General features: G+C 39.1%; 1 protein-coding gene across 1 annotated transcript in view; it reads left to right on the forward strand.

Moving 5' to 3' along the window:
- The window catches only part of MAP1B (microtubule associated protein 1B), a 76343-nt gene extending 61488 nt beyond the window's left edge, over positions 1–14855 (forward strand). Inside the window, exons 5-8 of the mRNA XM_053932942.1 lie at positions 440–6138; positions 6193–6986; positions 8214–8452; positions 10220–14855. Of these exons, the coding sequence (XP_053788917.1) occupies positions 440–6138; positions 6193–6986; positions 8214–8452; positions 10220–10375 (6888 nt within the window). The 3' untranslated portion in view covers positions 10376–14855. The remainder of the gene's footprint in view (positions 1–439; positions 6139–6192; positions 6987–8213; positions 8453–10219) is intronic.
- Positions 14856–14993: the final 138 nt, after the last annotated feature.

Raw genomic sequence — 14993 nt, forward strand, 5'->3', positions numbered from 1 at the left:
TTGCCTGTTAAGAGGTTGTACTTTGTCCTTTAGATGCTTGGCTGTCTCTTCTGGATGGACTGGACCAGCTGGGAGACTCATGAGCCCATGGTAGACATACAGTGGCAGCTCAGGCTGCATTATCCCCACAGTCCTCATACCCTCTCAGTATAATAGTACCATCCTTCTATAAAGTATGGAGGAGGGAAAGGGGAACCTTATATCCTGTTGTCCTTTGGGCAGTACTGACCAGAAGATCCTCCTTTGTATTTAAAAAAAAATAAGACAGTAAAATAATTGTGATACCAGGTTACTTTAGCATCTAGAATGGGGACTCACCTGTGCAGAACCAAATGAAAAAGGTTTTATCTATCTGATCAGGAAATATGTGTTGGCATTAATTGTCATTAAAAAAATACATTTGTGTGCATCTTCTTGTGTTTTTGTTTTATAACCCTAGATTGGTGAATTGTTGAGCACCACACACCCTGCTAACAAAGCCAGTCTAACTCTTTTCTGCCCTGAGGAAGGGGACTGGAAAAATTCCAACCTTGACAGACACAACCTTCAAGACTTCATTAACATTAAACTCAACTCAGCTTCCATATTGCCTGAGATGGAAGGACTCTCTGAATTCACAGAGTATCTGTCAGAATCAGTAGAAGTGCCATCACCTTTTGACATTTTGGAACCTCCAACCTCAGGAGGTTTCTTGAAGCTCTCCAAACCCTGCTGTTACATTTTCCCAGGGGGAAGAGGGGACTCTGCATTGTTCGCAGTGAATGGATTCAATATGCTTATCAATGGAGGATCCGAAAGAAAATCTTGTTTTTGGAAACTTATCCGGCACTTGGACAGGGTAGATTCCATTCTGCTCACTCACATCGGAGATGACAATCTGCCAGGAATCAATAGCATGCTTCAGCGAAAGATAGCTGAACTGGAGGAGGAACAGTCTCAAGGGTCTACTACCAACAGTGACTGGATGAAAAATCTGATCTCACCTGATTTAGGAGTTGTGTTCCTTAATGTACCTGAGAACCTGAAGAACCTGGATCCTAATTTCAGAGTAAAAAGGAGTGTAGAAGAAGCTTGTTTTACTCTCCAGTATTTAAATAAATTGTCTATGAAACCAGAACCTCTCTTCAGAAATACAGGAAATACCATTGACCCTATCATTTTATTTCAGAAAATGGGAGTTGGCAAACTTGAGATGTATGTGCTTAATCCTGTCAAAAATAGCAAAGAGATGCAATATTTTATGCAGCAGTGGAGTGGTACTAACAAGGATAAAGCTGAATTCCTGCTACCAAATGGCCAAGAGCTAGACATTCCATTATCCTATTTCACCTCTGTCTCATCCCTGATTGTGTGGCATCCAGCTAATCCTGCAGAAAAAATAATCCGAGTTCTCTTTCCTGGAAACAGCACCCAGTATAATATTCTAGAGGGACTAGAAAAACTCAAACACTTGGACTTCCTTAAACAACCAATGGTTACACAAAAAGACCTAACTGGGAACATTGCTAGTCCAGCTGTGAAACAAGCGAAATTGAAACAACGAACAGATAGCAAGGAGAGTCTGAAGCCTGCTGCAAAGACACCACCAAATAAGCCTGTCAGAAAGGAATCTAAAGACGAAACATCAGAGCCTGTGAAGCCTAGTCCACTACCAGAAAAGCCTCAGAAGCTGGAAAGCAAAGAAAAAGTTCCAGTTAAAAAAGAAAAACCAGCAAAAGTAGAGACCAAACCAATAACGGTGGAAAAAGACATAGCAAGTAAGGAAGAACAACTAGTGAAATCTGAAATTCCTGAAAAACAAAGTACAGATGTAAAACCAAAAATGTCAAAGGAAAAGACAGTGAAAAAGGAAGTCAGAGCAAAACCCGAAGAAAAGAAAGAGGACAAAGAAAAACCAAAGAAAGAGATTTCTAAAAGAGAAGAGAAAACACCCATCAAAAAAGAGGAAAAACAAAAAAAAGAAGATATCAAGAAAGAAGTTAAGAAAGAGGTGAAAAAGGAAGAGAAGAAGGAAACTAAGAAGGAAATAAAGAAAGAAGCTTCAACAAAAGAAGCTAAAAAAGAAGCTAAAAAAGAAGAGAAGAAGGAAATAAAGAAGGAAGACAAAGAAGCCAAAAAGGACATCAAGAAGGTTCCTAAAGAAACAAAGAAGACAGCTACTCCTTCAAATGAAGCCAAAAAAACAGCAGCAAAGCCTAAGCCACAAAAGAAGGAGGAACCTGCTAAAAAAGAAGCAATACCTGCTGGAAAGCCAAAGGAAAAAGGAAAAGTAAAAAGTGTGAAGAAGGACCTAAAAGTCAGTGGAGCACAAGCTGCCCTTGCAGCAGTTGGAGCCACAACTGTAGCAGCTGCAGAAATTACAGCCGGTGGAAAGGAGCTTGAAGCAGAGAGATCCCTTATGTCTTCACCAGAGGATTTAACAAAGGATTTTGAGGAATTAAAAGCTGAAGAAGTAGAAACAATAAAAGAAACAAAATCTCAAGTTGCACTTATAAAGGATGATCTGAAACTCACTGGTACAGTACAAAAAGACACCTTTGAAGTACAAAAAGAAAAAATGGATAATGAAGGACCTGCTGAGTCATCTGATGAAGGCATAACTACCACAGAAGCTGAGGGTGAGTGTGAACAGACACCTGAAGAATTGGAGCCTGTGGAAAAACACAAAGTAGATGACAATGAAAAGTTTGAAGATGAGGGAACTGGCTTGGAAGAATCATCTGAAGCAGATTATGAAGAAAAGGCAGAGACAGAAGAAGCTGAAGAACGAGATGAAAATGAAGTAGAAAAAACACAACTAGATACCACAAAACCATATATGGAAGAACCAAGAAAAATTCCAGGTGGCTCAGAAAAAATAATGACTCAAGTAGATACTATCATAAAAGACGAAAAGTATGTTGAAAAGGCAGATTATGAGACATCCGATGAACGAGCTGAAGAAGACGGGGAAGAAGCAATAGAAAAGGCAGAAACTGAAGAGACTGAAGAAGATGAGGAAGACAAAGCAGAAGACATCAGAGATGAAGAGGAAACTGAAAAAACGGAAGCTGAAGAAGATTACGTGATCTCTGTGGTAGACAAAGCTGCAGAATCTGGTGAAGCCGAGGATAAGTATGGCTTACTCATAATTACACCAATTAAACGCTCAGAGTCTCAGTCTCCAGTGATTGAACCAGCTTCTTCTATCCATGATGAGACACTACCTGGTGGTTCAGAGAGTGAAGCCACTGTTTCTGATGAAGAAAATAGAGAAGATCAACCTGAGGAATTCACTGCTACTTCAGGTTACACACAGTCCACCATTGAAATATCCAGTGAACCAACTCCAATGGATGAAATGTCAACACCCCGAGATGTCATGAGTGATGAAACTAACAATGAGGAAAGCGAGTCACCCTCTCAGGAATATGTGAGCATTACCAAGCACGAGACATCACTGTACTCTCAAGAGTTCAGCAGACCTAAACTTTCTCCACTTCCAGATGCTTTTAATGGGTTATCTGAAGGATCCAAAACAGAAGCCACAGAAGGTAAGGATTATAATGCCTCAGCTTCCACCATCTCACCACCCTCTTCATTAGAAGAAGACAAATTCTGCAAATCTGCATTCCAAGATGTATACCGGCAAAGAGAAAGTGAAATCCAAGGCACTGACAAATTAGAAATCAAAGAACCCTATCAAGAATATGGTGGAAAATATAGTTCAGCCAAGAGTCCAGCTGACAGTTTGTCCCCTCCATCGCCTGTTGCCAAAACACCACTGAGTGAACGCAGTGTGAATTTTTCGCTCACTCCTAATGAGATCAAGGTTCCTTCTGAGTCTGTCCCCACTGCTAAATTGCCTGATGTACACCAAGAAGTTGCTGAAGAGCACTGTGCAAGCCCTGAAGATAAAACATTAGAAGTAGCATCCCCATCACAGTCTGCTGCTGGTAGTGCTGGCCACACACCTTATTATCAGTCTCCCACTGATGAAAAGTCCAGTCAGCTTCCCTCTGAAACCAGTGAAAAGTCAACAGAAGCTCCTGTTAGCTTTGAGTTCAGTGAAGTCAAAGATGAGTCTGCGAAATGCAGAATAAGCCCTATGGATGAGCCCGTACCAGATTCAGAATCTCCTATTGAAAAGGTTCTCTCGCCTCTGCGGAGTCCTCCACTGATAGGGTCAGAGACCACTTATGATACATTTTTGAGTGCTGATTTAAAGTCTCCCACCAGAGATTATGGAAGTCCTTCTGAGGGGAAACCTGAAAAAGACAAATCACCCATTCAGATGAGCCCAGCTTCTGAAGCAAGTTCTGTGGGCCTCTTCCAAGAAAAACAAGATGAAAAAAGCATGGAATTCATGGTAATTAAGGAAGGCTTCAGCCTGGAAAGGAAAATGGAGGATACAGAACCCAGCAGCTCCCAGTCTTCACTGGTCTTGGATGAGCGGAAGTTAGCAGGTGATCTCTCACCAACTCAAATAGATATCAGTCAGTTTGGTTCTTTAAAAGAAGATACCAAAATGTCAATTTCTGAAGGCACTGTCTCTGACAAGTCTGCAACTCCCGTTGATGAGGTTGTTGCAGAAGACACCTATTCCCATATAGAAGGAGTAGCTTCTGTCTCTACAGCATCTGTTGCCACTAGTTCATTTCCAGAACCAACTACTGATGATGTATCTCCTTCTTTGCATGCTGAGGTTGGTTCTCCCCACTCTACTGAAGTTGATGATTCCCTTTCAGTGTCAGTTGTACAAACACCAACAACTTTTCAGGAAACAGAAATGTCTCCATCTAAAGAAGAGTGCCCAAGGCCTATGTCAATTTCTCCACCGGATTTTTCACCTAAAACTGCAAAATCAAGAACACCAGTGCTTGATCACAGATCTCCTGAGCAGTCAGCTATGCCAGTAGAATATGGTCGGGAGTCACCTGAGCAGTCTTTAGCAATGGATTTTAGCAGGCAGTCTCCAGAATATCCTGCTGTAGGCACTAGTGTACACCATATATCTGAAAACGGACCAACGGAAGTAGATTACAGCCCTTCCGATATACAAGAGTCTCCTTTTGCACAGAAGATTTCACCTGTGGAACAGTCATCTTACTGTCAAGAGAAAGATATTTCAGAAATTATTTCAGTTTCTCAAATTGAAGCTTCATCCTCAACTTCATCAGCTCATACACCTTCCCAGGTAGCTTCACCACTGCCAGAGGAAACTTTTTCAGGTGGTGTTCCACCCAGAGAGATGTCACTGCATTCTTCTTTTACCTCAGAAAAGGTACAGACCCTGGGAGAAAAGCTGTCACCAAAATCTGACCTGTCTCCACTAACTCCAAGGGAAGCTTCTCCCCTGTATTCTCCTACTTTTCCAGATTCACCTCCTGCAATCACAGAAGCAGTGTCAGCTCGTCACACACCTTTGTTGTCACAGCGAGTGTCTTCTGTCACAGCCTTTGGTTATCAGGAACCCCTATCAAAGCACAGTCCAGAGCCTTTACTCAGCCCAGATAAAGAAGATTCAGAGAAAAGCAGCAGGTCACCAGAAGAACTTAGTTATTCATATGAGGCCAGAGAGAAAACTACGAGGTCACCAGAGAATATCAGCTATTCCTATGAAGCAGTTGGAAAATCTACCAGATCACCTCAAGGCATGGATTATTCCTATGAGACAAGCAGAAAAACTACTAGGTCTCCTGAGACCACAGATTATTCCTATGAGATAACCAGGAATACTACTAGGTCACCCGAGGTTACAGACTATTCAGATGAGATAATTGCAAAAAATATGAGGTCAACTGAGGTCACAGCTTATTCTTATCAGGTAACAGGGAAGACCCCCAGGTCACTAGGGGCCACAGATTATTCTTATGAAACAGCTAGGAAAACCACCAAATCACCTGAAGCCACAGATTATTCCTATGACTTAACTGGGAAAGCTACCAGATCACCTGATACTATGGATTATTCCTATGAGACAACAAGGAAAACCTCAAAGTCACCAGAAGCTGTTGGCTACTGCTATGAGACAACTGGGAGAACCACCAGGTCATCAGAGGCCATTACTTACTCTTATGAGACAACTGAGAAAGCCTACAGTTCACCTGAAGCCACAGATTACTCATTTGAGACAACTGGGAGAGCTACCACTGGGAGGTCACCCGAAGCTACCAACTATTCCTACGAAGAAAATGCACATTTTACTCCAAGTAAATCATTAGCAGAATCCCGTCAAGATGTTGACTTATGCCTTGTGTCCTCTTGTGAATATAAGCATCCCAAAACTGAACTTTCACCTTCATTTATCAACCCAAATCCCCTTGAGTGGTTTGCAAGTGAAGAACAGTCTCAACATCAAGAGAAGCCATTAACTCAGTCTGGGGGAGCTCAGCCTCCTTCTGGGGGAAAGCAGCAAGGGCGGCAGTGTGATGAAACTCCTCCCACATCTGTGAGTGAGTCTGCCCCATCTCAGACCGATTCGGATGTTCCCCCGGAGACGGAGGAATGCCCTTCCATCACTGCAGATGCTAACATTGACTCAGAAGATGAGTCAGAAACCATTCCAACGGACAAGACAATTACATACAAACACATTGATCCACCACCTGTCCCAATGCAGGATCGCAGCCCTTCCCCCAGGCATCCTGATGTTACCATGGTTGATCCAGAGGCTCTGCCAGTTGAACAGAATTTAGGCAAACCTTTGAAGAAGGACCTCAAAGAAAAGACAAAGACAAAAAAGCAGGGTACAAAGACCAAGTCATCTTCTCCTGTTAAAAAAAGTGATGGTAAATCAAAACAAGTAGCTTCACCAAAGCCAGCTACAAAAGAATCTTTAGACAAAATTTCCAGAACAGCTTCTCCAAAAAAGAAGGAATCTGTGGAGAAGACAACCAAAAATATCTCTAATCCAGAGGTAAAGTCTCGAGTGGAAGAGAAAGATAAGGATACCAAGAATGCAGCAAATACAACAACATCCAAGTCAGCAAAGACTGCAACCACAGGTAAAGACAAGTAACAATGTCCTGGTGTTATGATTTTCTTAGTTGCTGCAGTGTTGTTAGTTTGCCATTATATCAGCTGACGTAAAATTATAAAAATATAGCAACAAATATCTTAATCATTGTTGGTATGCAAAATTATAAAAGACATCAGAGATTTTTTTTATCATCAAAGATGATAAAATATTTTGTAACAAAACCAATAGCAAAACCACTCTAAATCAGGAAATCTTATCACTTCATTTGGCATTTTGCCCTGTGGTGAGTGTTAGAACATGCTAGACAACTGTAAGGAAGTTTCCTGGCCTTGCAATGTTTGACCCTAAATTGATCATATTGCTCAGATAATTGTTTACCAAGCTTAATCAACATGAGAAAGCTAATAAAGCATAAATGTTGATCATCTGGGTAAAATTACTGGCTGAAACCTGATTTTTAGCTTACACCATGATTTTAGAGCAAAAGATGCAATTTTTTTGTGTAATAGTTTTCATGTGTTTACATGTTGCACTACATCTTGACTGAAGCTCTTCTTCTTGGAACAAGTACTGTATATACTATTTACAGCAGCAAAGAAACACTTCCCCCTACTTTTTGTGATAAGTGGCTAATTCGTGTATGCAAATAAGGACACAGCAGGCAGACAAATACTCGACTCTGTTCACTGAATTGCTTTGCAACTTCCTCCTTCCAAGTTCCTCCTTGACCCTCTTTGTGCTCACGTAGTAGTAGCTTCCTGATGCATCTGTAAGGCAGCCTGAGCACATCAATTGCTATCATGTCTTGCTATGTACCTCAGATTTCAGGACAGCTTCAAATTTTCATGGCTTCCTGTGTGATACTAGATTTTATAATCAGTCATATCCTAGACTTTCAAAAAGCTGCACTTCTTCATCAGGAAAATAATAGCACCATTTACTGAATGATAATTCAGTAATCACAGCCCAGCATAGTAATTGTTGGATAATAGTAGTATATTACTGGAAAAGGTTCAGCAAAGTTTTTGTTATGTGGTATTGATTTTTTATTGTTTTATATAGTTCCAGTTTTTCAGGTTTTTCCTCCCATTGCAATTATAATTGGGGTACAACAAAGCTGTAACATGTCATAATATGTAGGTGGGTAATTCCATAATTGGTCACATCTCACCTCAGTGGTAATAAAAGTAATTAATAAACGCATGCTTTTAACCAGTCTGTCATATATTCTTTTGTTGTTTGATTTCCAAAGGACCTGGGAATACTAAGGTGGCAAAATCGACAGCAGTGCCTCCAGGACCTCCAGTGTATTTGGATCTGGTGTACATTCCCAACCACAGCAATAGCAAGAATGTTGACGTTGAGTTTTTCAAGAGGGTGCGGTCATCCTACTATGTGGTGAGCGGGAATGATGCTGCGGCCGAGGAGCCAAGCAGGGCTGTTCTGGACTCCCTGCTGGAGGGCAAGGCACAGTGGGAGAGTAACATGCAGGTAGGCTCTTCATTTCTGTCTCAACCTGGAAATCTAACCTTTCTCAGCTATGAGAACTGGAGCACTTCTGGCACAGATGGTGGCTGCCAGAGAATGGGGCCCTGAGTTGGTTTGAAAGATGGGTGTCTGCCAAGTAAGTCAGGAACCTTCTTTGGAATGGAGAATATGGTGAGAGGAAAGAGGACCTGCACCCAACACCTTTTACTCAGACCAATTCTCCCAGTATCTCTGTCCTTCCCAGACAAACCACCAGGTAAAAAGAGAGAGTAGCTAGCTGCACTCTTCCCCTGAGATGTGGCAACTTCTTTTGCCTCTCTTAAGTACCCCATTCGTATTGTCTCCTACCAACACACATGGGAGAAAATTACTTGAGAGAAAGAAACAAAAGGAAGAATCCTAAACCCCAGCAGGCCCCCACACTGGGCACCAGTGAAACTATTGATGATGTGTGAAGCACAGAGCTGTACTGCACTCCCTTCAGACCAGTTCCTGGTTTTCAAAACAGTTGAGAGCTGGCTTATAGGGCCAGCTGGCCATCTCATAATTTTACTACACCACATATATGATCTGAGTTTGGCATTGTTGCAGTTTTAAGTAGGGAAGAAATGTTTCACACTTTATAGAGTAATTACATGCATTTGGAAACTTCATGTGCCTTTCCATTATGATGAAAAAGTGAACAAAATATTTCTCTATAATCCAAAGAGTTATCAGTGCAGATTACAACCTTACACTTCTCTTGAAAACTGCATCTCAGCACTGTGAGAAACAAGCCTTGCTCTTCAACATTTTAAAAAGTTTATTAAGGGATAAAAGGGACAGTAAACAGCAATGGGTGCATAGCCATAGCTAGAGGCACACCAGATAATCATAGCAAGTCTTCTTAAATACTTTTTCATTGCATTAGTCAAATACATATTCATAAAGATTAAACATATTGAAGCATTTCTTTAAACTTCTTTACATGTTCCAGGGATTCTTTAGCTTAGTCCGACCCCTGACCCATCTTTTTAGAATATGTGCAGTAATCATGGATGTGATTTTGAGAGTTGTGTTTCACTTCTCTGGTTTCAGCAGGCAATAGTGATAGTCAAAGGGGCAGTGGCAGGGGTCTTAACATCTGTTCTTCAAATGTTATCTGACCATGCAGACCATTTTAGCTATTTCCACAAATATTTTAAATCAACATCAGCTATTTCACAAATCCATCTGTTATTCTCACTTCTGTCAGTTAGTTACAAAAATAAAGGCAATAGTTATTATTCTACAATTACAGTTATTTTGCAAAAGTTAACACATATCATCCACTTTAATATTTTGCGAAAGCCTAAACTACAATTTATGTTTATCACACTAAAATATACAAGTTAGATAGGGACCAAGGCACTGGCCACAAAAAGCTGACAAATTATACTATATTAAATGCATCGTAAAAGTGGTTAAAAATTGTACTATATCAAAATCGCGGAGATTAATAATAATTTGCCAAAGCTAATACATAATAGCAAAAGCCAACAACTACATAGTTATTTATAACAGCACCTTACAAAACCAACATTTTATTTTGATAAACCTTATTTTCAGTCATTCTACTTTACCTACGTGTTGATTTCTTTTTATTCATCTATTTATTCAAGTATTTATTGCATAAAAATTCACTCTTTCCAAAAGGGAAACATACTTGTTGGCTGGGGCTTCTTGAAAAGACATTTTGCCTATCAACTGTTTCTATGGTCCATTCAACAGGACTTTTATTTCATGTTGCAGGTGACTTTAATCCCAACCCATGACTCAGAAGTGATGAGGGAATGGTATCAAGAGACCCATGAGAAACAGCAGGATCTCAACATCATGGTTTTGGCAAGCAGCAGCACTGTTGTTATGCAAGATGAATCTTTTCCTGCATGCAAGATTGAACTGTAAAAACAAGGCTGTGCATCACAAGATTCAACTTTGTTTCCAGAAATTCTTCAGTTTGAAAACACCTTTCCTGAAAATTCAAGTCATCTCTTTCAACTGCTGAACTATATACCTGCCAAATGCTATACTGTGTCACAGTGATGCAAGTCACTAATATTTTTCAGTCTTTGTTGGTTGCTAAGGGAAATAACAGTATTCCCATAGTAGAGTACAAATTACCGCGAAAATACAGATCCAGTTGCATCAACGTTTTGAAACCATGCACTAGCAACCCCAATTGACTTTTGCCAGGTAGAGGTATTTGCCCTCTAAAGAAACACAAAGAAAGAGAGAGAGGGGTAGGAGGAGAAAGTAGTTAATTATTAGGTCTGCATTAGTCGCATGGCAATAGATGTATCGCTTACTACAGTCTGCTTATGTTCTCACATGAGAAGAAAGTTTTAAATTTTTATCAATATGAGCTATCACTATGGGGATCCTTTTTTTAAAGAATTAAGTTAGCTCAAATATAAAAAGAAAGAGAACATGGCTAGGAAGGGATGTATGACCTAATCACTCATCAGCAGCTTTTCACTTTAATTTGAACTCTGCATACTGACACAATGTAACAATCATAGGCCAAATATGCATGTAGCCTGTACCCCATCCAGAAGTCTAAAACCTTTCTTACAACATACAGAATTGTTGGTCTAAGGCATGCTTCCAGCGAAAGCCCGCTCACTCCAGCCAGAACTGACCAGTCCACATGCTTGAACACCCATGTCCACTGTCGATTAACTGAAGCAAAATACCAAAGCGGTCGGGAGTACATACAGTAGACAATTTGCCTTAGAAAGTGACTTGAATGTACAAAGAAACTTGATGCACTTATTTTTTAATGCTGAGACAGCAAATTTATAAAACATCTGTGTAGGATCATAGTTACACCAGTAAAGAAGCGTGAGTGTGCATGTGTGGTATTAGGAACTTATCTGACTGGTCAAGTGGTTTGGTGCTCTGAATTACATATATTAGTTACGTGAACACTTCATTGATGCACCTGGACAGCTCAACAAGGCAAGATGAGCTTTTTTTTGAAGGCTCCTTTCATACTGTGGAAGCAAGATTGAAGTGGTGTCCAGTATCAGAGTTACAAAACTAAGTGAAACATTCAGAATGATTCAAAAGGTTACCTGTGAGCCTGTACAGTATTCAGCCTTCCTTTGTCTTACCTGATTTTATTTGTTTAATTTAAGAGTGAACATGGGAACAAATGTACAGAAGCCTTTCTTTTTAGTGCTGCATGAACTTTTAATACATGATTTGTAACAAACATTTTCATTTACAGGTAAATGCAAAGAAAAATTTTTCAGGTGAAGGTATTCTTTTTAGTAGTTCTGTAAGATAAATGAGTAGTGTTGTTTAAGATTCTATTGAGAATGGATATTGAGGTAAAATTTATTGAAAACAGTCAACTGTCAATACCTTTTTCAGGAGACAGGTATGGAAGGATACCCTCATAAAATTATTCTGTTGATGATGACAGAAAATGGGATTTGAGAAGTTGATTGCCCAATACTTAAAAGGTTGTAACCTACATTCTCAACCCTTACAAGATCTTGAAAAATGATAGAACAAGCAATAAGCTGAAATAAGTCCCTTCTCTTCCCTTTTTCTTCCCTTCCTTTCCCTTCTCTTCCCCTTTGCTTTCCTCTTTCTTCTATTCTTTCCTTTTCTCCTTCTCTTTCCTTTACTTCTCTCTCCTCCTCTCATTTCCTCTTTTTTCACTCTTTCACTTCCTTTCCTCTTCCTTTCCTTGCCTCTTCCTTTACTATTCTTTTTTTCTTCCTTTCCTTTCCTTCTTTATGTCTCCCTTCTTTTCCTTCTCTAGGCTGCTTGCAGAGGAACAGCACCACTGCTCTGTGATTTAAGACAGTTTGGATTTTTTAGTCTCAGAAATTTTACCCCAATTTAAAAGATCTTGCTGCATTGCAGAAGGTCTGCAATGCTGAATTTGAGAAGGTGTAAAGGCTACAGCACAGACTTAATGTGCTGGTTTATGAATCATCATTATGACTGGTATTAAGTTTTACAATGTAGTGAATTATGACCTCATTTTATTTTCTCTACTTATAATTTATTTCAATTTTACATTGTTAGGATATTTTTGTTTAATAGGTGTATGTTTGCACTCCTAATTTTTATGAGGGTTTTTTAATACTGGTTTAGGGTCTTGTAAATGTGGGCTTCTCATGCCCATTTAATGCTGTGAATTACTGTTTGTCACTGGTTGGGGTTTTGATTTATTTTCAATAATAATTTTTCTTTTTTTAGGTTTCTCTAGCAATGCTGTTTTATTTATTGCTATACCTTTCCAGTAGTTAAGAATAACTCAGAGTGACTATGGCACAAAAGGCAGATGGAAGTGTATTGTGAAAACAAGCATGTTTGCTGGGCTCATGTCATTCACTTAAGAATGCTTTTGTAATACATAGTCTACAAAGATATGGAGTATCTTTGCAGACTATGTTGTATAATTTTGCAGCTATGTTCTGCAAAATTTTTGGCAGAACAGTTGTACTGTTTCTACAATTCTTTCTGATTTGTCTATTTTATTATATAGGTCAGAATTCAAACCTTTTGAGTGGGTGGGAACAGATTTTCTGATTTTCTGACAACACCTGAAATGGTTTGTATCTCTGCTTTGGTAGAAAATTGTTTTAAGTACAGCAGTGGTTTTGTGACTAATCTCACTTATGCCACTTACTCCTGTGAATCAGGAGCAATTTTACTACTGTCAGGGAAGTTACAGTCATCTGATCCTACTGTAAATTAAATTGGAATCAAGCCTTAAATATGCCCAAGCAAGTTTATGATGGCTGAAGCATTTGTTTTACTTCTGAAATAATAATGATAATTAGACAGTTACATGTGCATTTGCTTTTTTTGCTGCTACAAGAATATTAAAACCCTGGTCTGGCTATTCTGAGGTATTGTAATACCTGTTCCATCCATTCCCTTCCAAATGGCAATGGCATCTAGATTCAACACAGCAATGAGCTCCTCCATTGGCCCCTCTTGCCCTTAATGACTTTCCTGCCTGTGGATCTAATCTACCTGTGCTAATCCTAGTACTACACAACTAGTTTAGTGTAACAGTCATCAAAATGTACTGTGTACATTAACGATGAGTGCTGTTGATCAGCATAGATTTCTAGGAGCATGGTTTGTTATTGATTACTCTAATTGTAAAGATTCAGTACCTGAGTGCAAAGAACACTCCATTTCAATGATGGTATTACCCATAACAGCATTCCCAGTCATGATCTTTATGCTATTAATATAATGCTTCATATAATTCAATGAAGAATTAACTTTGGGGATCCCATCCCACTCTTGAACTTCGACAGGGCCTCTCTTGCATGCCTTTTCAAAGTCCTGTGGTGGGCCTGACTCATTGACCTCTATTTTCACCCCATCTTTCATAGAAATCACTTTTGATTTTTTTTTTACTTATTTTACATACTGTGGTGAATGGAGATAACTGTGTATATGAATGTTGGGGTTTTTTTAATTGTCTATGATAGCTTATGCATTTTAGGAGAGTTCTGGTACTCTTTTACTAAGATTTAATAAATTTGTTAATTAAATTTTCAATCCCTCCCAACACAAGCAAATGAGTTCCAAAGAGCACTTGCTGTGCATTTGGAGCATTTCTGTCATACGCTTCTCTTTGTTCATCTGTCGCCAGAGGTTCTTGCTCAGTAATGATGTTTTTGAGAGAAATAGTAATTTTCTTGGTCCAGATTTACTAGAATATGAAAAAATATAATGTTTACCCTTGAAAGAAAAGCTTTCATCTTTTCACTTAATAATTGAACAAAACACTAAAATCAACTAGGGGTAAGCATTTCTTAGAATGCAATTATATTATTCACCTGGTTTAAAAATGTTTCCTATTTAAAATTTAAAAAAAAAAAGAAAAAACTCTTCTTTGTTGTGACTTTACAAAAAATCCTTTAAAAAAAGTGTAACTAAATAAAACAATGGCATAAAATACAGAAATAAAGAAATTTAAGGAGCAGCTTCTCTCTACTAGGCTAACTAAGAGCTCCAGAAGGCAGGAGCTACCTCTTCAAGACTGGGCTGTCATCTCAATGTAAAAGACAAAATCTGAAATATGCTTTCACGCATTTGCATGCAGCCATTATCTTCCGAACTATGGAAAGAAAGTCTTGTGGCTGGCTGAGAAGCACCTCACACACCTCCTCTCTCTTGTTCTGAATGGTGTTTGTGTCAGTCTGCAGCTGTGTATGGTATTATGTCTTATAATCCTGCATCACTTCTATTCTATCCAGTCATATCTAATGTAGAAAATTAGTTTCCAGTGAAAGTAATATGTAGTGCTTTTATGATATTTGTGTGCAATATCCCCTCTTCCATTGAGGATATTTGATGTAAAGGAATCAAACTCAGTTCCACAATAAAATACAAAAGTGGTAAAGTGGTGTTGACATGTTTCTTGTCTTTGTGTATGTATGTATTTTTAAGTTCTCCCTTTCTCTTAGTCATGATTACCTAGTCTATGGGTTTTTTTTCTGAAGATCAGTGATTATTTGAATGCCAGACAAACCCTATCTCT

The sequence above is a fragment of the Vidua chalybeata genome, chromosome Z (genome assembly GCF_026979565.1).
Source record: "Vidua chalybeata isolate OUT-0048 chromosome Z, bVidCha1 merged haplotype, whole genome shotgun sequence".
NCBI classification, from domain to species: Eukaryota; Metazoa; Chordata; class Aves; order Passeriformes; family Viduidae; genus Vidua; species Vidua chalybeata.